Source organism: Megascapheus bottae, chromosome 11, assembly GCF_031878675.1.
Source record: "Megascapheus bottae isolate mThoBot1 chromosome 11, mThoBot2.hap1, whole genome shotgun sequence".
NCBI lineage: Eukaryota > Metazoa > Chordata > Mammalia > Rodentia > Geomyidae > Megascapheus > Megascapheus bottae.
In genome coordinates, this window is record NC_143519.1 from 44447445 (window position 1) to 44473470 (window position 26026).

At 37.1% G+C, this 26026-nt stretch overlaps 1 protein-coding gene across 4 annotated transcripts in view; it reads left to right on the forward strand.

Annotated features, from left to right (window-relative positions):
* Cdadc1 (cytidine and dCMP deaminase domain containing 1) overlaps nucleotides 1-24303 on the forward strand; it is a 34391-nt gene extending 10088 nt beyond the window's left edge. For 3 of the 4 annotated variants that reach the window (XM_090342157.1, XM_090342159.1, XM_090342160.1), the window contains 7 exons: nucleotides 427-604; nucleotides 7196-7765; nucleotides 14769-14818; nucleotides 16102-16271; nucleotides 17197-17386; nucleotides 19517-19577; nucleotides 23801-24303. In XM_090342157.1, coding sequence (XP_090198283.1) covers nucleotides 427-604; nucleotides 7196-7765; nucleotides 14769-14818; nucleotides 16102-16271; nucleotides 17197-17386; nucleotides 19517-19577; nucleotides 23801-23898 — 1317 coding nt within the window. In that variant the 3' untranslated portion in view covers nucleotides 23899-24303. Of the gene's footprint in view, nucleotides 1-426; nucleotides 605-7195; nucleotides 7766-14768; nucleotides 14819-16101; nucleotides 16272-17196; nucleotides 17387-19516; nucleotides 19578-20459; nucleotides 20935-23800 lie in introns of those variants that run through there. The other variant, XM_090342158.1, reaches the window with a different exon arrangement.
* Nucleotides 24304-26026: the final 1723 nt, after the last annotated feature.

Below are 26026 nucleotides of genomic sequence, written 5' to 3' on the forward strand. Positions count from 1 at the left end.
CTAGGCTGTGTCAATTTTAGAATTTAAGGTGATCTCTGCTTTCGTTCTGCCTTTCCTCCTCTGCAGACCTTTCAGAAAGCCATGCGAACTGGCTTGACTCTTGCCTTTACTGCATTGAAATGTGTTCATTTCCTCTAATTCAGTGATAATTACATACTTAATTGACTGGTAGGGCCTTCATTTTGAAATTATCTGATCTAAAATCAATAAGAAACTGAAAACTTTCTTCCAGTGCTAAAGAGAAATCTACTTTAGCTGGTAAATATAATGTAACCCTTCTATTAATTACAATAAAAAATATATTAAAAAGAAGAAAAATCTACTTTTGTATAGACCATTTACATAACTAAACCAAGCTTTCATTTTATGAATACATATAATTATAGGGTTTTATAATTAATATTGTTATTTTGTATTTTAACCTAGGTGAAGAAAACTGGTCTTGTGGTGGTGAAAAACATGAAAATTGTTGGTCTGCATTGTTCCAGTGAAGACTTACATGCTGGGCAAATTGCTCTTATCAAACATGGGTCAGCACTGAAAAACTGTGATCTTTATTTTTCCAGAAAACCATGTTCTGCTTGTTTGAAAATGATCGTAAATGGTAAGTGCAGCTAAGGCTTTGTTGGGACTTATAGGAACAGATTGCCTAAATTCCACAGAGATGATTTGGAAACACAAGAATGTTTGACACATTGTAAGACTGGGTTGTGGTCCCAGCTCTACCCACTAATTAGCTTAGTAAATTATAGACTTAATACCGGATCACAAAGAAACTCCAACTTTCTAATGACTTCATATACCAGACATAGCATCTCAAATGGTGCAACACAGGCATTTGTTTCTGAATAGCAGACAGCTCTTCTCCATGTAGGTAATTATTTCTTTTGTCATCTTTGGGCCTTGCTACATCCAGAAAAGACTGGAAGAGATAAAGCACAAGAGGCATACCTATTTCTTAAAAACCCTAGGCCGGATTGGGCATGGCAGCTCTTACCTATAATTCCAGCTGTACTTGACTAAAATAGAAAACCATATCTGAAAAATAAGTAAAGCAAAAAGCTAGGCATGTGGCTCAAGTGACACAGAGCCTGACTAGCATGCATGAGATCCTGAGTTCAAATCCCTGTACTGGCATCACTGCCTTACTTTTGGGCAAAACAAACCAAAAATCAGAAGCCCTAGTTTGAGGGGTTCCTAGTTTGAGGACTGTGCTATAGAGTTCCATGATAGATGATGTGTTTAACCTATACGAGACCTTTGGCTTAATCCCCAGCATTGGAGGAGTGGTTGGAGGGACCTGATCTGGCAGTCACATGCATCATTTTGTTCATTTCTGTTGGTAGAAACTGTAGGCCTTCTTTGGCTGGGCATCTGTCTCCAGATTGCTACTTTGGAAGGAGAGCACAAATCTTTAATGTGTAGCCATCCATCTGTCACACAGGACATTCAGCTAAGCTTCTTGGTGCTTATAATTCTGTTTTACACCCAGGTAAATATGTAGATCATTATACTATTTAAAAAATATATGTGCAAAGTCAGGCATGGTGGCTCAGGCCTGTGATCCTAGCTACTCAGGAGGCTGAGATCTGAGGATCATGGTTCAAAGCCAGCCTGGGCACTAAAGTCCACAAGACTCTTATCTCCAGTTAACTACTAGAAAATTGGAAGTGGTGCTGTGGCTCAAGGGTAGGGTGGTAGCCTTGAGCTGAAGAGCTCAGGGACAGTGTCCAGGCCCCAGAATTCAAGCCCTACCACCAGAAAAAAAAAATTATATATGTGTGTGTGGGTGTGGGTGTGAGTGTGGGTAGGTATGCGCAGGTGTGCGCGTGCACGTGCATGCATCCTGTGGTGTTCTCCCCTTTCTCCTTCCCTACAAGGTAAACTAATATATTCATTTTCCTCAAGATGGTACTTAGGGGCCAAAGTATCAATTGAATGCAGCACAGATACTGTATAGTATGGAATAGGTGATACAAGCTAGAAGTGACAGATGATCTCCGAGGGAAACCAGCAAAGGGTGTCAAGTTATGGAAGGTGTAGGCTTGAGCTACATCTAGATGGGTCAGGTGCATGTGGGGAGAAATGCATTGCTGGCCAGGGACAACAGCATATATCACCATCAGGCTGTAAGAAACAAGTTCAGTATTTTTTTTTTTTTTTTGGCCAGTAGTAGGGCTTGAACTCAGGGCCTGAGCACTGCTTTTCTCAAAGGCTAGTGCTCTACCACTTAAGCCATAGCACCAATTACAGCTTTTTCTATGTATATGGTACCAACGAATTGAACCCGGGTCTTTGTGCATGTTAGGCAAGCACTCTTCCACTAGGCCAAACTCCCAGCCCACAAGTTCAGTATTTGAAATAGAGGATTATTCTTGGAAGTAGTGTTAAATGGAATATGAGGATGGATTGAGGCTTTGGATCAGGTTTCTTACAGTGCAGAATTTCTTGAACTATTTTGTGAAAGTGCTGTTTTTGTTTATATCCAAGTCATATAAATACTGATCAAATCCAACTGAGAAAGGTGCCTTTAGCTGCACAGAGAACTCCTAGGAAAAAGGATAATGCTGAGAACCTCCTGTCTTGTGAGCCTATTTCAAGCAGATAGGTATCTAAGGGAGTGACTAAGTTCTGTTGTCTCCCCCCTGCAGTTCCCAATAGAGAAGATAGGAATATGGTAGTAGTGGCATATTTTTTCCTTTTCCCATTGGACGTTTGTCACTGTGTTCAATTGATTTATGCTTCCTGTTGTACATAGTATGGTCCTATTGACTTTTTTTATAATTTGTTTTTATATTATCTTTATTGTACAAAGACAATTTCTGAGCAGATTGCAGATGACACTCAATCATTTTATTTTTCAAACAGGGATAAACAAGAGATTGGGTGTTTTACTGGTATACTGATGAATTAGCAGGCTATAAAATAGAGTATAGAGAGTGACATTGATACAGAAGGAAAGAGTGAAAAACTAAACATCGATTGACTAATCTGTTGTAGAGTCATAGAAGAATGAATAAAAGATAACTGCCTGAGTTGAGCTGCTGGGCTAAGAGCAGTGTTTGTAAATTGTCTCAGGGCCAAAAATTAGAAAAGTGGGGAGTGAGATAACTGAGTGCTACTTAATGTGTATAAGACATTGCTAGAGGGAGAAGGAAATATAGAAAGTCAGGAAGGGCCCACAATGGAAATTCTTTGATGGTATTAGCTTATCATATAAAGTAAATTGATTTATTAGCTTAAACTTACATAACATTTAGTTTGGGCAAGGAGCATGAATGAACCTATGCTGCTGCTGAATTATTGTACTTATAGTCAGTTAAACAGACTTAACCCAATGGTTCTCAAAATGTAGACTCCTGATGGTCCCCGAGGTCAATCATATTTTCACAGTAGTACTAAATGCACATTAATGGTACCCAAAACAGTTGTGAGAAAAACCACCAGTGCTGTGACCTGAAATAGGGCAGTGATATCAGATCTTACTGCTAGGCCTTGTGTTCCTCAGGCACTCCTGGTAGGAAAGAAACCAATTTCATGCAAGAATGTCTGAATAAAACAGTGAAGAACATTGACTTAATCAAATCCTAACCCTAAGGGGAATATCTTTTTAGTATTTTGTGTACCTAAAAAGAGGTGGCCCTAGGAGCCAGGAGCATGGCTTAGTGGTAGAGTGCGGCCTAGCATGCACGAAACCCTGGGTTTGATTCCTCCAGGCTATGTACACAGAACAAGTAGGAAGTAGTGCTGTGGCTGGAGTGGTAGAATGCTAGCCTTGAGAATGCCCAGGGACAGTGCCCAAGCCCTGAGTCCAAACCCCAGGACTGGCAAAAAAAAAAAAAATAAGTGACCATAATGCATTTTATTAACAAAATAAATGTCTTTATTAATATGAGGATTTCATTAAGAGCCAGGTGCAGGTGGCTCACTCCTGTAGTCCTAGCTATTCAGGACCAGGTGGGGCAGGAAAGCCCCTGAGATTTTTTTTTTCCCTTTGTCATTCATGGGACTTGAACTCTGGGCCTGGATGCTATCCCTGAGCTATTCAGCTTTCAGCCACTGCCCTACCGCTTGAGCCACAGTGCCACTTCCAGTTTTCTGGTGATTAATTGGAGATAAGAGTCTCAGAATTTTTAGTGCCTGGGTTGGCTTTGAATCTGGATCCTCAGATCTGAGCCTCCTGGGTAGCTAGTATTACAGGTGTGAGCCACCTCGCCTGGTGCCCCTGAGATTCTTATCTCCAGTTAACCACCAGAAAACCGAAAGTGTGACTGTGGCTCAAAGTGTTAGAGCCCTAACTTGGAGTAAAATAGCTCAAGGACAGAACCCAGGCCATGAGTTCAAGCCCCATGACCACCACCACCACCACCAAGAAGACTTCATTAAGAAAAACCACTTTTTCCATGAAATACTAAGAACTGAAAAGCCATGACTGCTTTAAGATTACATAGGTGACAGGCATTGCCTCAGAAATAAATGAACCTTTTACTTTCAGGAACACAACTGACGGTATTTGTTACCAATGATGAAACTGAACTTTTCAGAGGGAAGGTTTGGAATTTGTGAAACTATTCCCATCATTATGAGCTTAACAGCTTCCCCATCTGTCTTTTGATAGATTGGTGGTACTATTAGTGAATTTTTTGGAATATATGAAATCAGTATAGCAAGATATAACAAAATTAGGGGTGGGTGAAAACTATTTTAACTGTTGTAGAGTCATAGAAGAATGAATAAAAGATAACTGCCTGAAATGAGCTAGTACAAGATCTAACAAAATTAGGGTTGGTGTAAAAACTATTCTGTTGTGGCTCAGTGGCAGAGTGCTCACCTATCGTGAAAGAGACCTTGCACAAGAGAGATTTTAAATCCAGTTCCTAGCAACACACACACACACACACACACATGCACACACAAATTGCCCCTTATTTAAGACTGATTAGAAGCCTTTGTCACAGTTATTTAAAAAGGTTTTCTTAGAAGAGCTTTATCTTGTGTGATTGTTGCTCTTAATGTACTATGTTGTTTCTCTTCTTTTTTTGCCTTTGTGGTTAATCTCATATTGTTACTGTATCTGACTTTGTTACCTGGTATATTGTCTATATGTTTATTTGAAATAGGAAAGGGAAGGGGGAAAACAAGCCGATTGGGAGGAGTTGGGTGGGGGAGAAATGGGGACAAAAACATGAGGAGAGGTATCAATGTGTGAAAAGTAATGTACCTACACCTGTAACCCCTCTATACATTATCCCAACAATTAAAAAAAATGTTTTCTTAGCCTAGTGTTAGTGGCTCATGCCTGTAATCCTAGATACTCAGCAGACTGAGATCTGAGGCTTGCCCAGGCAGGAAAGTCCTTGAGACTTTTATCTTCAATTAACCACAAGAAAAGTGAAAGTGGAGCTGTGGCTCAAAGTCGTAGAGTGCTACCCTTGAGCAAAAGAGCTCAGGGACAGTGCCTAGGCAAGTTTAAGCCTCATAATTGACAGCCAAAAAAAAAAGAGTTGCTGGGAATTTGGCTTAGTGGTAAGAGTGTGTGCCTAGCATACATGAAGACCCAGGTTCGATTCCTTGGTAACACATATAATAGAAAAAGCCAAAAAGCTCAGAGTGGTAGAGCAGTAAGTAGGCCTTGAGAAAGCTCAAGGACAGTGCTCAGGCCCTGAATTTAAGCCATGGGACTGGCAAATAAATTATTGAGAAAAAGAAAGGAAGGAAGAGGTTTTCTTTTGTTTGTTATTTTTAATATTATGGGCTTAAAAAATTACTATTATTCCCTTTCTCACCATGACTCTTGTAAGACGCTTTCTGTGTTATAAATTCTTTGTGTAAGTTTTTGATAACTATGAGGGATAGTACAGTTTGTTTAACTTATTTCCCTGTGTTGGTATCTAAGATTGTCCTTTTCATATTTTGAGGAATACTGTACTAAAGATACACACATGATTTTTTTTCTCTTCTCCCCTTAGTATATTTGTTTTAGGATGGTTTACCAGAATAATTCTGGGAGACAGGAACATTTTAATTTTATTTGTTTGTGCTGGAACAGGGACTTAGACTCAGGTCTCATGTTCTCACTTAGCTGTTTTCACTCAAGGGCTTGTACTTTAGCACTTGAGTGATGCCTGCATTTCTGACCTTTTGCTGATGAGAGGAGAAATCTCTTGCATTTTTCTGCCCAGACTGACTTGGAACCAGAATCCCCAGATCATAGCCTCCTGAGTTAGCAGGACTGAGCCACCAGTGCTCAATGAAACATGAATGTTTTTTAAATGTCTAGATTCATTTATTACAGGCACAAAACTAGACTTTATCAGGCTGTAGCATGTTGTTACTTGTTTTCCCTTTTTTTTTTTTTATTGGTACCCAGGCTTGAACTCAGGCCCTGTACTTGCTCAGCTTGCTTGCTCAGATGGAGTTCTTGAGCCAGGCCTTTAGCCTTTTGTTTTGTTTTGTTTTGTTTTGGTAATTCGTGGAGCTTGAACTCTGGGTCTAGGTGCTGTCCCTGAGCTCTTCAGCTCAAGGCTAGTGCTCTACCACTTTGAGTCACAGTGCTACTTCCAGTTTTTAGGTAGTTAATTGGAGGTAAGAGTCTCACAGACTTTTGTGCCCATGTTGGCTTTGAATCTCAATCCTCATATCTCAGCTTCCTCAGTAGGTAGAATTATAGGCATGAGCCACTTGTGCCTGGCTTTGATTGTAGCCTTTTTAAAGGCAGTTGTGGTGTCATAGAGTCCCAGAGCTGAAATATGGCACCACATTTAGCAGCATTAGGTTTCACAAATGCCTTCCATCCTAGGTTCTATTAAACAGGATGCTTAATTTTTTCTTGAAAATGCCATAAAGTATTTCATGTCTTGCAGACCATATTAGGATTTATGGAAGCTATTTACTCTTTCATGCAAAGACTATGCAAATAAATGGGGGTGGTATTTAATAAATTTTTATCTCTCATAATTTCATGTTACCTGAAATATGCTTGTTTTTGTCAATTACTTAAAGATGTAAAAGTGATATTTAATTCATGAGCTCTATAAAAAGTAGTAGTGGGTGGGCTTTGAATAGGTAATATTTTGTCAGCTTATATGGTAAGTGGTTTAGTAGTAGACATTTATTCTATGGAGCCTCTTGGTCTACTGAAGTAATACAGTCATCAGTGTGTATGAGGTAATACCTCTTATTTTTTGTGTTTCAGCTGGAGTTAACCGGATTTCATATTGGCCTGCTGATCCAGAAATAAGTTTGCTTAGTGAAGCATCTAGTTCTGAAGATGCAAAATTAGATGCGAAAGCTGTGGAAAGACTGAAGTCTAACAGTCGGGCCCATGTGTGTGTTTTACTCCAACCTTTAGTATGTTGTATGGTGCAATTTGTAGAGGAGACCTCTTACAAGTGTGACTTTATTCAAAAAATTACAAAAACAGTGCCAGATGCTAATGTTGACTTTTATTCTGAATGTAAACAAGAAAGAATAAAAGAATATGAGATGGTATTTTTGGTTTCAAATGAAGAAATACATAAGCAAATTCTGATGACAATAGGTCTGGAAAACCTCTGTGAAAATCCATACTTTAGCAATCTGAGGCAAACCATGAAAGACCTTATCCTACTTTTGGCCACAGTAGCCTCCAGTGTGCCCAACTTTAAACACTTCGGATTCTACTGTAGCAACCCAGACCAGATTAATGAAATGCGCAATCAAAGTTTGCCACAAGAAATTGCAAGGCACTGCATGGTTCAGGCCAGGTTATTGGCATATCGAACTGGTGAGTTAAATGCTTAGTTCATAAATTGGGACCAGTGGGTTGGGTTGGGTTTGTTAAGTACTCATCTGTGGTAGAGTTCATTTACTCTTAGATATGAAAGTTTTGCTGTTGACTCAGTGTAAAGAAGTTATGAAACCTGGGTGTAGACAACTCTGGAGCAGTTTTGGGATTCCTGTGGCCTGCATTCAACACTGCAGTTACAAAGAACTGGATGATCTAATTCCTTCATTCTGCTTCTGGCATTTATGGCCTTATTGTTCATTGACCCTAGAGTAAAGGTGGGACAAAAAGAAAAATCATACTTTGGTATTTTGTGTATATCAATATTTAGTAAAAACATTTCAAAATCTGCAAAATTAAAAATATATATAATAGGATCAAGGTAAAGTTATGTTAGTTACTGCAGGTGCTCTTAATTGCTTGTATGTCTTCAACAAATTGAGAAATGTTTATTGTATGTGGAAAAGGAAAATATTCCTTGGGAATTTATTAGCATTGATTTTTACATCATATTTCAAATGATGTGTTTAAAAACAAGAATTCAAGAAGGGAATATTCTTTATTATGATAAAATATAACATCTATATTTCTAGTTATGGAACAGTATTTTCAAAGTATTTATATTTATCAAAGTAGAATTGTCACATTTTGAAATAAGTAGACGTGACTTTGAAATAGTAAGGGAGATGTGGGCAGGGACAGAGTATCCTAGGATTTATGGAAGGAACTTTATAGGAAGGATTTTTATTTGAAGAAGTTTAAATTATCCCAGTAAGGAAGAAGGGAGAAAATGTCCATAATAATGCTACTTGTCAGTAGTATATTCTTAAAAAAGATAACATAAAAATAAATTCAGTGGAATGTAAGAATTCAACAGGATATCAAAATCACCATGGAAACCTTAATAAAAAATACTGATACTTAAGCCCTACCATCCAAACATATCTCTAACCAACTGTGCCCTTGAACTACCAGGTGCTCTGATCTTCATCATAATCAATTATTGTTTCATTCTTATTAATGAACTTGATTCATAAGCATAGTATATAACCCCAGACAATTGTATAAATAATTTATAAATTGTTTACAATTTATATAATTCATACAATATAAATTCATACAATATAAATTCATACAATATAAATATTGTATGAATAATTGTATAATTAATGAAGTTAATCTTGTGTCTTAGGTTTGCCAATATCATGTTTGTAAAGAATCTTTGTGGAAAAACAGATCCTCTTACCGGTATAATTCACTATTACTCCTCTACTAGTTAGAATTCAGCAGAGCCCTGCCTGCATTCCAGAATAAATGGGAGATGTAAATCTCTTGCTTCTACTGGGACTTCATCCTACCATTTGATTGCAGTGTTTAGAGAAACATTATGAGATAAACTTGGATATATATTATTAAATACTCTATGGTGTAGATATACTATTACAGATTTATCCACTATTGTTATGCAGGGTTTTATATAAAACCATGCTGATGCAGTTGATGGGCAAGTTAAAAGATTTTTCAATGGTACTTTTTTTTTTTTTGGCCAGTTCTGGGCTTGAGCTCAGGGCCTGAGCACTGTCCTTGGACTTTCTCAAGGCTAGAACTTTACCACTTGAGCCTCAGCACCACTTCTGGCTTTTTTCTATGCATGTGGTACCAAGGAATTGAACCCGGGTCTTCGTGCATGCTAGGCAAGCACTCTACCACTAGGCCAAACTCCTGGCCCTTAATGGTACTTTTTTTTTGTCAGTCATGGGGCTTGAACTCAGATCCTGGATGCTGTCCCTGAGTTGTTCAAGGCTAGTCCTCTGCTACTTAGAACCACTGCACCATTTCCCATTTTCTGGCGATTAATTGGAGATAAGAGTCTCATGAATTTTCTTGCCCAGTCTGGCTTCAATACTGCAGTCCTCAAATCTCTGCCTCCTAAGTAGTTAGGATTACAGATGCAAGCCATCAGCAACTGTGTCAAGGGTACTTTTTTTCATTTTTGTTTTTCCCCTGGAGCTCAAAATCTGAGTAGGATATAACTCAACTGCTACATACACTCTACTCTTCTCTTCCAGGAAAGAGACTATGGCTTATTTTTGATTTAGCACCAAGCAGCGTGTGTTAAATGGATAAAAGCTTTTTTACATTCAAAGATAAGTAGTCTACAGTCCTTAATCAAAAACCATTGCGGCAGGTACAATGAAAGTAAGAGTTTTTCAAATTTTAAAAAGGTAATATGATAGCTGTCTTGTTATATAGCATGCCCAGTAATGTCTAGGACAGTACTTGCTAGTCATATTCATTATAGAGCAAAACAAATATTATTCATTTATTTGTGAATACTAGGATCTAACCTATGTGCATATTAGAGAGGCACTTTACCACTAAGCTATACCCCTGTCATCTTCATGTAGAAAATTTATTGTTGCACTTGGGCTCATTTATGTATTTTCAGTCTTTTCCATTTATTTCTATACCTATGTGAAACCAAGCTATTATAATTACAGAGACTATCAAAGTTTTTGTTTGTTTTTGTGGGTCATGGGTTTGTTTGTTTGTTTGTTTTTGTAGGTCATGGGTCTTGAACTCAGCCTGGGCGCTGTCCCTGAGCTCTTCAGCTCAAGGCTATCACCCTACCCTTGAGCCAAGCCCCATTTCCCATTTTTCTAGAGGTTAATTGGAGATAAGAGTCTCAGGTCCTTTTGTGCCCAGCTGGCTTTGAAACTTGATCCTCAAATCTCAGCCTCCTGAGTAGCTAGGATTACCGGCATGAGCCACTGAGCCTAGCTAGAGACTATCAAAGTTTTAAATGCCAAAAATTAAGGTGTATGAATAATAACTTGGGTGAAGTTTAGCCATAAAATAAATACACCAAACTGTTGGAAAAACTTGTACAAAGGCTTCAGATAGCTTCAGAGTTCTGGACTTGTAATTCTTCATTGATGATCAATTCTAATGTCAACTTATTGAACGTTATACTGTATGTGTCAGTCACTGAACTAGGTAATTTATGTATAAATCTCACTTAACATTGGAGACGAGCCATACATATTCACTGTGCCATACATATTCATATGCCTATGATAGGAAGTACTTCTAGTTGCTCAACCTTTTATTTCTATATAGTTTGGTTTGATAATTTTCTCCTAACTTATAGATGGAGGCTTTATTAAACCACTATGCTGAAACGTGTATATACACACAAGTGTTGAGTGATGTTGCATATCTTTAGTCCTAGCATTCAAGAGGTTTAGGCAGTTAGATTACAAATTGGAGGCCAATCTGGACTACATAGGCCCATAAATAACTAACTATCTATCTGTCTATCTATCTATCTATCTATCTATCTATCTATCTATGCACACACATACATGTATGCACACATATATTTTGCAACATAACTTGCAAAATCTAACATGTCTAAAGCAAATTGAAATTAGGTGTTTAATGACCTTTTGTGTGTGGACATGCTTGTGTGCACATGGTCTGTGTGTGCCCCTCCTGGGCCTGGGCTGTCACTGAGCTTTTATGCTCTACTTTTTGAGCCACAGCTCCACTTCTGGAATTTTGGTGGTTAATGGGAGATAAGAGTCACAAACTTTCCTGCCTGGGTTGGTTTTGAACCATGATCCTTAGATATCATCCTGGGCTGGGATTATAAGCCTGAGCCATCAGTGCCTAGTTAATAAATAGTCTTTTTTTTTTTTAACAGTTTAAAGTATATTTCGAGGATTCCTAGAAACAGTAAGAAAGTAACAAAACGAGTTCAGGGATGGAGTTAGAGGGAAGAATCAGGGCAGCCTATCTTAATCTACACAGCCTGTGTTGTGGTTTCCTCGTGTTCTATTTGCCTATTAGATGAGGTGTTTTCCAGAGCTAGATGTTTCAACACCTTCCTCAGCATTGGTTCACAGTGTGCAATGCTGTACTCACAGACTCAGAAGAATCTCAAGTTTGAGACCAATCTGGATTATGTAATGAGATCTTTATTAAAAATTAGAAAAGATTTTTTGAGAAATTACTTCATCTTTCATCAGCTTTGCTTTCTAATGTGAAATTGATTTCATTTTATTTAAAAAGACAGGAAGAACTATCATCTTAGTGTAAATAACCCTTACTAGGCAATAGAGCTGTAAGACAGGGAAAAATTCTATTTACCTAACTGCTGACAAGATTAGTGTATCCCAGAGTGATCCAAAGAAAGTGTTTCTCAAGACTCAAGAATCCTGGGAAATGATAGTGCTAGAAAAAGTGGTCTTTGGAGAATTTTCCATTAGTTATTGTTATTTATGTCATGCATGAATTCAGTACTTACAGTAAATATAATCTTGTTATAATTTCTGCCACTTGGCTTAAAAATATAGTAAATAGGCCCAGGAGTTTAGCCTAGTGGTAGAGTGGCTTGCCTAGCATGCATGAAGACCCGGGTTCAATTCCTCAGTATCACATGCATAGAAAAAAAGCCAGATGCTGAGGCTCAAGTGGTAGAGCTCAGCCTTGAGAAAGTCCCAGGACAGGGTTCAGGCCCTGAGCTCAAGCCCAGGACTGGCAAAAAAACCCACAAAACCCATATATATATATATATATATATATATATATATATATATATATATATATACACATACACACACACATATATAGTGTATATAATATACTATATGTAACATACTATTTATAATAAAATGTACTATAATATATAGCATATATATTAGTATATAGCATATAGAATACTAGTATATATAATATATCAATAAACCATATAATATAGTATATATAGAGTGTAGTTTATATAAAACATAGAATATAATGTCAATATAGTATAAAGCTATAGTGATCTGAATTCTTTTCCTCATTACCTGAGGATGGGCTGAGTTTTCCCTCACCATCAAGCAGCATCTCATCATACTTTCCACACACGAGGCACTCAGTAGATTCAATCTCTGTTATGGAATGATAATTCAGTTATCAGAGCTAGGGCCTTTTGCATACCAGGCAAGTGTGCTTTACTGAGCTCCATCTGGGTTTTTGTGCTTCATTCACAACCAGGGTTCAACTTGGTACCTGTTGGTTTCACTCATTGATGAGCACTCTACCAACTGAGCCAAAGCTCCAACCCCAAGCCCTTGGGTGTTTTTTGTTTTGTTTTTGAGACAAGGCCAGTCTGAGCTGGCTTGAACTTGTTATATAGCCCACCTGGCCTGGGACTTACGATCCTCCTGCCTCTACCTCTGGAGTGAGGGGATTACAGATGTACACTGTTATGTCCAACTTCGGAATTCTTTCTTTTTTTTGCCAGTCCGGGGCTTGAACTCAGGGCCTGAGCACTGTCCTTGGACTTTCTCAAGGCTAGAGCTCTACCACTTGAGCCTCAGCACCATTTCTGGCTTTTTTCTATGTATGTGGTGCTGAGGAATCGAACCCGGGTCTTCGTGCATGCTAGGCAGGCACTCTACCACTAGGCCAAACTCCTGGCCCCAGCTTTGGACTTCTTAATGTCAAAAAGAGATGGAGGAAAGGCAAATAGAGGATTGGGAGGGCTTATTGTCTTTTGGTATAAATGGAATCATTGATTAAAGTTCTTAACAAAGTATATAAATGCTTTATGTTATAATTTTGAAAGTCTGAGTATACTTGGAGATGAGAAATTTTTATTATTAAAACTTTTTATTTTGTTATTAAATAATTTATTAACATTGATTTTTTTACATCATATTTCAAATGACGTGTTTAACAAACAACTGTTCAAGAAGGGAATCTATATACACTCACTGGCACTTAGTTTTTAGAACATAATCAAAATTAGGCTAAGGGTTTATATATCATAGATACATATTAATTAATGAAATAAAACATTATGTCTATAGAGTCAAAGGTTTTTATGTCTATGTAGTTATGTTTATATTTCCAATACCATGTCCATAGTTATTAAAACTTCTAAAAACGAACTTAGAGGATTCCTAATTTTTGGTACATTTGTGGCACAGATTTTCTTTGTACTTTTACTGAAAAAGTAAGTGTATTACCATTGAAAAGATTAACTTTTAGGAATTTGGAAGGTGAAGCCACAGTTCACTTGGTTTATCAGTTCAAATGTGCTTGAGTAATTTCACAGATGATCCTTATTTTCTTTATGTAAATATGCCTATAATTTTGATAAATACTATGTTTTTCATAATCGTGTACATTCACCTTAGAAATTTGAAACTCACTTTTATATAGAAGGAAAAGTAGATCCTGATTTTCTATTCCAATTAATGGTTTAAAGAAGTATAGCTCTATTGTGTTGCAAAGATTTTGGTTCTGCAGAATATAATTCTGCAGAATTATAATGTTCATAACGTCTACCACTTGATTTAGAATTGAGTCTGATATCCCTACCTTGGTATAATTTCCCCTCAAAGCAAACTAGGCAAGGAAAGGACTATACTGTATTCTATTAAGACCATTTCCTTTATGTACCTTTCAGTGATAGCTAGATATGAAAGTCCATAAAATTTTGTTTATATGAGAAGTTTGAACCTTTTTCTTAGAACATTTCCCTAAAATGTATTTTCTATGATTACAGTGTAAAAATACTAGAAAATGACTTTAGTTGTTATGAGTGTTCATTATACCAAATCCATTAGCTCAGAAACTTCATTTTATTCAGCTTATTTGATTTCATCCTATATTAGATGCAGTTATTTAGGAACTGACTTGTTAATGGAGAACCAGTGAGACTGTACTCAGACCTAGTTACAGCTTTAAAGTAATCTGACCTGGCCACTGCCATTTTAGAGGTCTCTACACTTAACCTTTCGTGACTATATTGAAATGACCTTCCTGCTTATTTGATACCTCACTTCCATGTTCCGTACTTTAAAGTATTTATTTTTCTGTTTTTCTGTAATTAATGAAGATGTCAAGGATTACTGCTACATTTATGAAGTGTATTTCAATAATTTTATTATTTTGAAAAATATATTTATGAAAGATTATTTTTATGAGTTGAATGTTATATGTCTTTCAGAGGATCACAAAACAGGAGTTGGAGCTGTGATTTGGGCAGAAAGGAAAACTGTAAGTATGAAAATTAGTCCTATTTTAGTGATGTTTCTAGCATATCCTGAAATTATAAACACTTATCATTGACATCATTCTAATCCTAATATGACAAATTCATATAAACAACTAATAAGAAACAGGCACTGAAATAAGAACTTTGGTGATTATGTGCAAATACTGAAGATTAAAGAAAAATACTTTTTTGTGTGTCAGTTGTGGGGCTTGAACTCAGGGGTCAGGATGCTTCCTAAGCTTTTTGCTCAAGGCTAATACTCTATCACTGAGCCACAGCTCCATCTCTGGCTTTTGGTAGTTTATTAGAGATAAAAGTCTCACAGGTTTTCCCAACCCGGCTAGCTTCAAACATCCTCCTCAGATCTCAGCCTTCTGAGTAGTCAAGATTACAGATGTGAGCCACCAACATCCAGTTTACAGTAGCATCAACAGAAATGGTGTGTTCAAAATACTTTAAATTTTTTGAACTAAGCAGCACAGTACAGAGTATAAATATAAGAAATTTACAATCACTTATTGAATACCTGTTATGTTCATAACTATCTAATGTGTTACTTTAAGAGATAGAAAAGAAATACAGAGACTCTGACTCTCTCGCGCGCGCAATCTCTCTCTCTCTCTCTCTCTCTCTCTCTCTCTCTCTCTCTCTCTCTCTCTCTCTCTCTCTCTCTCTCTCTCTTTCTCTCTCTCTTTTGGCATGAACTCTGGGCCTGGGAGCTGTCCCTGAGCTCTTCAGCTCAAGGCTAGCGATCTACCACATTGAGCCACAGTGCCACTTTGCCACTTCTGGTTTTCTGGTGTTTAACTGATGATGAGTCTCATGAACTTTCATGCCTGGGCTGGCTTTGAACTGCGATCCTTAGATCTCAGCCTCTTGAGTAGCTAGGATTATAGGCATGACCCATCAGTGCCCAGCTGAAATACAGTATTGAATTCTCCATAACTGTAAATCTGTTTGGAGGGAAATGTCTGAAGGAGTAAAATGGTTTCTGATTTAAACAAGTTAGTATTTCATTTGCTGCTGAACTCAGATTGTCTTGAGATTATAGACTAGACAGGTTCTTGGAATCAAGCTTTGACAAGTCTACAACTTGGCATTCCCTTCCTTGAAACCTAGTTGAAATTAGTAAGAGGATCTGTTACTTTATTTTTGATGGATCAGTATGTTATAGAAATGGAAAGAATCTTCATTATATGACATACAATAGCAAGTTTATAATTCCACTGCAAAGTGACTTTTCAGAATGCTGGAACTCACTGTAGTTGGTTCACTCACTTTGCAGAAAACTTGTGATGGAACTGGCGCAATGTACTTTGTAGGATGTGGCTATAATGCCTTTCCTGTTGGATCAGAGTATGCTGACTTCCCACACATGGATGACAAGCAGAAAGACAGAGAAATAAGGAAATTCCGATACATTGTACATGCCGAACAGAATGCATTGACATTTAGGTATGAGATACTTTTGAGTATACTTTTCTTTAAAATGACAAAGGCTACTTGAAAATAATTTTCTGTACAAAATTCTAATAAGAAACATTTTCAGAAACATAATTTCGATTAAACTGGTCTGCTGCTGAATCTGAAACCATTTTCATAGATTCGCTAACCCTTCCAGTTTATTGAGCAAATCTGTTTAATTCCGATTTTGTAGTGGTTAATTGGAGATAAGAGTCTCATGGATTTTAGTGCCTGGGCTGGCTTTGAATAGAGATCCTCAGATCTCAGCCTCCTGAGTAGCTAGGATTATATGCGAGAGCCACTGCACTGGGCTTATTAATTTATTTTTTCAGAAGCATTTTTTAGATGTCTTAGATCCCAGTTAAGGGGTCCATGAAACTTTGATGTCTAATCTGACATGATTAGCTCTTAAAAGAGTTTGAACTTCAGTTTGAAGAGATACTTTATACCCATTAAATGTTTTAGGGGAGAAGATAACAAAGAATAATAGAGGATGAGTTTGACCCAAGTACATTATTTATATATAGATAGATCACAATGAGCCCTTTTGTACAATTAACATATACTAATAAAAAGAGAGTCATGAAGTACTTCCTTAGAAAGCATTGCTTTCTTTTTTGGATACCATCATCCCCTCTTTCTCTCTTTCCAGCCTCAGTCTGTGTTTTCATTTGTTTTACAATCTGTTCCTGGCCATCTTCCTAATGGCTTAGAATCAACAAATAAATTTTAATTATAACAATTGTCATGTTTTTACATATTTTGAATATTCACTAATTAAGTGAGAATAAGACTTGATTATATTGTTTGTAATGTTGCAAATCTTTTTTTCAAGCAGTTCAACCTTAAGGATTTCTCTAAAAAATAACTTTCCCTCTCAGAAAGTATTTGCCTAATATTTTGTGAATTTTTATAGATGTCAAGAAATAAAACCAGAAGAAAGAAGTATGATTTTTGTAACCAAGTGCCCATGTGATGAATGTGTACCTTTAATTAAAGGTGCAGGCATAAAACAAATCTATGCAGGGGATGTAGATGTTGGTAAAAAGAAGGCAGACATTTCTTATATGAAGTTTGGGGAACTGGAGGGTGTTAGCAAATTTACGGTAAGTAGATATACTACTTCTTCAAAGCATGTATCCTACTGTGTTATTTGGTGCCCTGATATATACATAAATTTCAGCAGATGATTATCATTGAGTTCATTTTTATGTAAAAGCACTTACCTATAAATGTTTGCCCAGGATCTCAGCCTCATGAATAATGTGGCTGTAGAGTTAGTTGTTCACTGACCTTGTGTATCTGGGGCCAGTGGATCCTTTGGTGCCATCTGGTGGGTTGGTAACAGAAAATTCTGACCCACCTCTTCCTTCATACTCTTGTGTAGTAGACAGAGGAAAACAGTAGAAGACCAGAAGACATGTCCATACACTTATTTCTCAGGAAACAAAATCAGGAAAAATTATAATTTCATATTTGATAGTCTAAAAAAGTAGTTCATGAAAAATCCAGAATCTAATCTCTTTATATGTAATTATCACTTAGATTTTTTTTTAATTGTTTACTTTTTTGCGAGTGCTTGTGTGCCGGGCATGAACTCAGGATCTGGGCTCTGTCTCTGAACTTTTGTGTTCAAGACTAGTTAGCACTCTGCTACTTGAGCACAGTTCTACGTGTGATCTTTTGGTGGTTAACTGAAGGTAAGAATGCCACAGACTTACTTGCCTGAGCTGGCTTTGAATTGCAGTCCTCAAATCCCAGCCTCTGAATAGCTAGAATTACAGGCATGAGCTTCTGGAACCCAGCTAAAACGTGTTTAATTTTGAAGTAATATTAAACATACAGAAAGGTTCTAAGACCTTACAAAGAAAATTTTCTAAAATATGTTAACAGGATACCTTAAATGAGGAATTAGTATATAACTAACAAAAAGTAAATAGTGACACATTTCTGGAATTAGTCCAGCCAAGGGTTACTATTAGTTGTCCCAGTAATGGTTTATGTAGTATTGCTTTTGATATCTAGTAATCCTAATATTTAATGCATGCTAGAATTTGCAATGGTAGAAAAATGTAAAAATGCTTTACATTCCTCTTATGTATATCAATTTGAGTCCCAGGTGCCTGAAACATAAATAACACTGTATGTATATGTAATATGTGTATATGTGCTTGTATGTATATGAACAATGCATGTATTATCTTATAAATCCACAATTTTTGGTTTTCATTTTCTCTGAACAAGCTAATAAGTTTTAGTGGTTTGATGTGTTTCAAACATGTCCCTTTAAAATGTTTTTCTCATTTAACTTCCCATCTCTTGTAAGTTCTCACTTTTGGTGTTGATCTAGTGGCCTAGCAGGACCTTGGTTAAGCCATTAATGATTCTGATGGAGATTCCAGCTAGGTAAAGATAGAAGGAAGGCTGTGCTTTAAATGTGCTATTTTCTCTTCTGCTGCTCCGGGTTTCTCAAGATGTTTAGTCTTCCCAATTTTCTTTCTGAGTGGTTGAGATAGAATAGTTGATCAGCGTTGTATATGGTTTGTTATATGATATAAAAATGATATGGTAGCCTATATGCTATCATATGAAAAGGCACGGTCATGTTGGGTATAGTTTTTTTGTTTTGTTTTGCCAGTCCTGGGGCCTGAACTCAGGGCCTGAGCACTGTCCTTGAGCTTTTTTCCTCAAGGCTAGCACTCTGCCACTTGAGCCATACTACTACTACTGGCTTTTCTATGTATGTGGTCCAAGGAATTGGTACCGGGTCTTCGTGCATGTTAGGCAAGCAGTCTACCACTAGGCCAAACTTCCAGCCCCTGGCTGTTTTGTTCTTTAATAACGAGGCTTTCTTTAACAGTTACATGACTTAGTAGTACCTGCAGAAGAATTTGAGGTGCAAGAATTCTGTGATGCTGAGTCTAGCCAGCCCGAGTTTTGATTTCATTACTGTCTTTAGTTACTGTGTAATCTAAAGTATTGCCCTTTACGAGTCTGCACTAAAGACCCTTTCTTTCTCTAAGACTTTTGGCTATGATCCTAGAAATTTTAATCAATCATACCATTCAGGATCATTCAGTACAGCATTATTAGGCCCTTGGTAATATGCACACACTAAATTCTTTTTGTTATGCTTCCAAAAAGCTGTTTTGATATTCAAAAGCAGGAGACTGAAATGCTATCTATTAACTTCTTTTAAAGCATATAAATAAAGTATTACATGTATTCTCTTACAGTGGCAGATGAATCCATTTGAAGCTTATAGTCTTGAACAAAATGAGCCTGAAAAGAAAGAAAGTAAGTATTCACAGGTCCTATATTAAGGGTAATTTGGTTGCTGAGGACAGTGGGTACATAGTAAATTTTGAAGAGCAGGTGATAGAAATTAGTGGGAGGGGATTCTTTTTATAGGGTGGGATTTTTTTTTTTTTTTTACCATTCGGGTTGTTCATTTGTGTATGTAATAAATACAAGGTGTTGTGGAAAGTGGTAATTAGTGATTGCTACAATAGAATCTACATTTTAATACAAATTGAATTTATAAATGAAGTTTGTAAAAGCAGTAAATAATAATAATCATCTGTTTACCAACACAAAAACTTCCTGGGTGTGAGAAAGGGAAAATAAATTTACTTAGTATGAATGGATCTAGGACCAAATGATAAAGAGACATTTATCTATTGCTATCTCTGTGTATCTCTATGTAGACTCTCTCTAAATCTATGTTCCTTAGTAATGTTACATTTTTCCCAAATGGGTCAGAGAATGCAAATTAACTATTTATTGAATAATCTATAACTAAAAATCATTATACCTACAATAAGTGAATTATTTATTGCATTGTTTATGTTAGCATAAATTGTTTTGAATGTAATATCTTTGGGAGATCTTACACTTCTCTAGGCACATTATTTTGAACATTTATGCAGAATAAGAATTATAACACTATTTAGTTAACAATATAATATTACTTGAAAATAGTTGCTATATTACAACTATATTCTAAGTAAAAAGTTTTCCTGATAAAAATTATTACCCTGAAAAATCAAGAATTAGAAAGATCTCTGAAAATGTAAATGTTTTGATTATTTGTAATTAGCAGTATTCGGATCATATATTTATTATTTGTATTCTGGAAAAATATGTCTCTTCTGAATTTTCTTTTTAAAAATTTATCAGGAAATAAAGGAAAACATATGGACCTGATTAAAGGATGTATATTCAGTGACAGTGCTTGAGGAGAACAATTATAATGTTCCGGTTGTTAGAGAAAAAGGCTACAGAAAGAACTCCTAAAAAGATGAATTACTTTATCTGTGTTAAAACTGAGAACTGCTCATCAAAAGATACCATTGGGAGAGCCGTGGAAGAGAAGACATTTTCCATTTACAGTCAACAGAGGGCATGCACCCAGCATTTACCCCACCTAGCTCTCTAAGAAAAGAAAGGAAGCCATGCCTGGGTTAAGGTCCTGGAGACAGAGGACAGCCGCTGCTGTGCTGGCCATGCTTCACTTATTGACCTAGAGGTGGTGAAGGGAAGTGTAATGTTTACTCTGTGACAGTTCATTAAACTAAGTTTATGTTTTTAATGCATTTTTTAACAAGAGTTTATATCAAAAAATATGCTTATTCCTTTTCAAGTAAACAGTTTTTTTCAAGTAAACAGTTTTATTGAAATGTAATTCATATATCATAAATTAACCTTGTTGTGTGTGTATTTACCAGTCCTGAGTCTTAAACTCAAGGCTTGGGCTCAGTGCTCTACCACTTGAGCCACAGCTCCACTTCTGGGCAACTGGAGAAAAAGAGTCTCACAGACTTTCCTGCCCAGGCTGGCTTCAAACCACCATCCTCAGCTTTCTGGGTAGCTAGGATTATAGATATGAGCCACCAGCACCCAGCAACCTTTTAAAGTCCAGAATTCACTGGCTGTTTGCTTCCCCAGATTTGTACAAGCATTAATTTAAAATATTTTCATTATTTTATAGAGGAATCTTACACCCATTTAGTCACTTTCCATTGCCTCAACCCCATCCCTAAGCAGCCTCTAATCTTCATGGATTTGTCTGCTCTGGCCATTTCACATTCATACACTCATCCAGCAGGTGGTTTTATTCCGTTGCAAAGTAGACACAAAAATCAAACAGATGAAAGTTGACCCCAGCTTTATTGGATGAGAACTGCCTTTGGCCACACCTGTCTCTCCATCTTGCTAGAGAATTGCTCCTTTTCCAGTCAGTGCTGGTAGCAGTAACAAAATGAGGGGACTGAGACCACCTCTTCTTAGGGGGAGTTCTTTTCAAAGTCACTGGGGTTTCAAGAAAATAAAAATATTCAAGAATCCATGCTCCTCTCAAAAAAAAAAAAAAAACACAGAGATAAGAGAACCATTCTGCTAGCATCAGAATAATAGCAGTACACGAACACTAAGCCAGAGTTAACTTGGCTACACAATCCCATAGGAGCTGGTGTGAAAGATAGGTGAACTGAGCCTGAGACTCCTACATGAAACTGAGGTCCTTGAAGGAGCTAGAAGACTCCTACACAAAGAAGTAAAGAGATATTTTATCAGAGGGAAAAGGCCCACAATATCAGATCTGAGTTCATAATTGAAAAGTCAATGAACAGCAATAACAAAAAAAACCAAAACCAAACAAACATAAATCACCAAAACATCAAGCAGGACTTCCTGTACTAGAGTCATCAAGTAGATAAATGTCAAGTATAAAACATGTAAGGACAAAATGTTTTGAGAAAATGAAGCCAAGCATGGTGGTTCATACCTGTAATTCCGGAATGCAGGAGGTAGAGGCAGGACGACTGACACTTTAGGCTAACCTGGGCTCCATCATGAGATTCTTCTCAGACTCAAAATACAACCAGTGTTCATCAGTAGATACATTGGTGGTAGTACAACCTTTAATGTGGGGCATTGAGCATGAGTTACAGGATAGAGGGGGCCATGCACATCACATGAGGCCGAAACAGACTATTGAATATGTAGTGCTGGATATGCCAATTCTTACCTCCCATAATATTTAAAAACCAGCCTTGTATGAATTAAATGTAAAAGGAAAAGAAAAAAATTATCAAGTATTGAAAGTTTAGAATATGTTCATGACACAAATTTCTGCTGGTATAAAAGACTAAGAAATTAGAATATATTCTTTTTAAGGAGTTCTTTTCTACAAGAGACAGTATAAAGCCAATGAAAAGTGCAGTCCTCCCCTCTCCCCCACAAGAAGAGTAGATTTTCCACACACAGCAGTGAACTAACTGGCTCCAGAACATGCAAAAAGTACAACAGGCTGATAAGGAAAAAATTGGAGAATAGTAGTCATTGGTAGTTCATAGTGTCAGAAACACATCTGATGAAAAGATAATCCTAAGAATAGAGAAATGCACATTAAAATCACATTTTATACAACTAAAATGTACCAGTGCCAAGTGCTAGGAAGGACGTGATCTTTGAGGAATCTTTGTCTGATGTGGCTGAACATTTGAATTAGAGATTATTATAAAGCTGACCTTGTCTATGACCCTGTTCATGTGTGACCCAGAAATTCAGCTTCTAAGTATAAGCCCTAGAAAGATTCATCTTGTGAAGAGACAGTAGGCTCATTACAATGTAATTCCCTTTTTTTTTTTCTTCAAGGGTAGTGCTCTACCACTTGAGCCACAGCTCCACCTCAAACCTTTGGTGGTTAGTTGGACATAAGAGTCTCACAGACATTCTGGCTTCAAACTGATCTTCAAATCTCATCCCCCTGGTTAGTTAAGATAACAGATGTGAGCCACCAGCCCCTGGCTACAATGTTATTTTAACAGCAAAAGCTGGAAATGACACTAGTTAAAAGTCTAATGTGTTTCTAACATGGATTTCATCATAGATTTCCTGCCTAGCAGTGAAAATAAATGAACTTTAACTTTATTCTTTTTTTTCCCCCCTGTCAATCATGGGGCTTGAACAATGGATCTGGGCACTGTCCCTGAGCTCTTTAGCTTATCTAGCGCTCTACCACTTGAACCACAGTGCCACTTCCAACTTCATTTTTTGGCTTGAACTCAGGGCCTGAGCACTGTCCTTGGGCTTTCTCAATGCTTAGAGCTCTACCACTTGAGCCACAGCACCATTTCTGTCTTTTTCTATGTATGTGGAACCGAGGAATCGAACTTGGGTCTATGTACATGCTAGGCAAGCACTCCACTGCTAGGCCAATCTCCCAACCCCTTATACTTTTTTTTTAAGGTAAGTTCTTGCTAAGGTAAGTTCTGCTACTCAGGCTAGCCTTCAAGTCTTTATCCTCTGACTTTGGCCTTTCTAGTGCAACACTGTACTTGGCTCCTAAGAATTATTTAGAATCAATATAGATTGAAAATGATTGAGAATTTAAAGGTAAAATAAAACGTATGTTTCTTTACCTTAAGCACTCTTGCAATTCCAGCCTGAGTAGCTGAAATGAGTCCCCCTGTGTCTGAAGTGGCTTTTCCTGACATGAAGTTGTTCTTGCATGCTAGATGGTGTGTTGAGGCCCAGGCCTGGGAAGGAAGAGCGCCACCCCAGCAAGAGGCTGTGTCTGGAAAGCCACTCAGAAGGCCCGGCTGCTCTGCAGTGACTGCCCATGCTTCCAAAAAGAAGGGTGGATTTCATGAGTAACCCCAGAGTTGGTTTTTTTTTGTTGTTTGATTAAGGAAGTTAATTTTATTATTTGGCATGAAAGGCAGAAATAAGAATACTTTAATTTTTAGATTCCTAAAATATAAGCAATGTGTCCTTAATAATTTTATGAGACCAATGTGATCACCAGCATGGATTGATTTCTGTTTATCTTCATTTTCTACAGCCAGTTTGAAAAGAAATTCGCTCACAGGTCATCCCTCACCAGGAACGGTCATCTTTTTTTGTTTGTTTGTTTTTTGCTTTCAAACTATTTTTATTAACAAATTTGATGTGCTTTTATTTTTGATATTTATCAATCTTCTGAACAAGGAATGGTCATCTTTTAAGAAATCTTAATTTCAAGACTAACAGAATGGTTCTCTCACAGTCAACTTTTCAGAGTCTGTGTCAGTAGATCATATTCATACCCAGTCTTTACAGTCAACAGAATTTGCCTTCTTCAGATTGACTCATTGGTGGATTTGATCTCTGTTTTAAGACCATACTTTTATTTTTTATTTTTGGCCAGTTCTGAAGGCTTGCACTCAGGGCCTGGGCAGCTTCTTTTCCTCAAGGCTAGTGCTCTACCACTTGAGCCACAGCACCACTTCCAGATTTTTCTGTTTATGTGATACTGAGGAATCGAACCCAGGACTTCATTCATGCTAGGCAAGCACTCTACCACTGGGCCAAACTCCTGGCCCTAAATATTTTTTTATTCATCTTTTGACACAGGCTAGGTTAGACTAGCCTCAAACTTAATCATCTTCATGTATCTATGAACATAAACATCTATATTGTCATATATATAATGTATTCATTTTATATTTTCATCAGTTCTGTAATTGTATACTGGTAGAAATTTACATGAAATCACCCTATAGAATTTATGCATGTGGCACTTGAAATACTTCAGTGTTCTAGTTCAAATTACTCTGCAGCTTATAAAGTATAGAAACTTTATTCTCATGATTATCAGTTATTGAAAACATGCATTATTTTTTAATAGATGTCAATTTTATAGACTTGTAATGGGCTTATTTTGTCTGGAAAAAAATGTTTAACCATTCAGTCTTTCTTTGTTCTCTTTTTTTTGTATTTCATTGTATAGAGAGATTTGTCACACTCAGTCTTTTTATTGGGGTGTTTACAACTAAATAAACAATGCAAGCTTTTTTGTGTTTCCCCCCCAATTTAATTGTATTGTCTAAGTATAAATCCCTTCTACACTATTTTTAAGCAACTATTCCTGAAGATCACCATTCTTAGAGTCTTCATGTCAATCCCACAAGTTTTGAAACTACAGGCCTGACTTAGGGCCCTGAACAACAGATGATGGGTTTAGCCGCTTATGGTAGCAGTGATCCAGTAATATCTGAAAAGATGACCTAGCTCTGGATAAAGAATGCATAAGCTGGGGGCACTGGTGATTCATACCTTGTAATCCTAGCTACTCTGAGGATGTAATCTAAGGCTAGGTGGGGCAGAAAGCTCTTTGCAACTCTTGAGTGGTCAGAAAAAGGCAGAAGTTGTGGTATGGCTAAGTAGAGTGCTAGCTTTGAGGACAAAAAGGCTCCAGGACAGCTCCTAGTACCAGTTTAAAAAAAAAAAAAAAACTCATTGTAATCTTTGATCTTCTGTGTTAAGGGCTCCACTACTCTTTATCCAGTATCATTTCTTTGCTCCAAAAATACTACCTAGAAAAAGCATTTTGCTGCTGACCTGCTCCTCTTACTCTGTTTGTTCTAAGGGAGGAAGATCTCTCAGTGAAAAGATTTAGATACAGTGTCAAAGGCCCTGGGCAATCACACATCGGCATCTCTTTTTCTTTACTCATTTATCCTTTTTTCTTGGGTCAGCATTGGGGTTTGAACAGTGGCTGTACTGCTTCTAGCAAACTTAATAGTTTTGAAGCAAAACCCCATTTCTTTTGTGTTAGATATATTTTGGATATCTTTTCCTATGTTGTCCAGGTCTGGCATCAGACTGTAATATTCCTACCCATAACTCCTAGTGGCTGGGGTCCCATGCCTGTGCCACATTGCTTTGCCTCTCTAACATTTTGTTATATGTGTATTGCATGG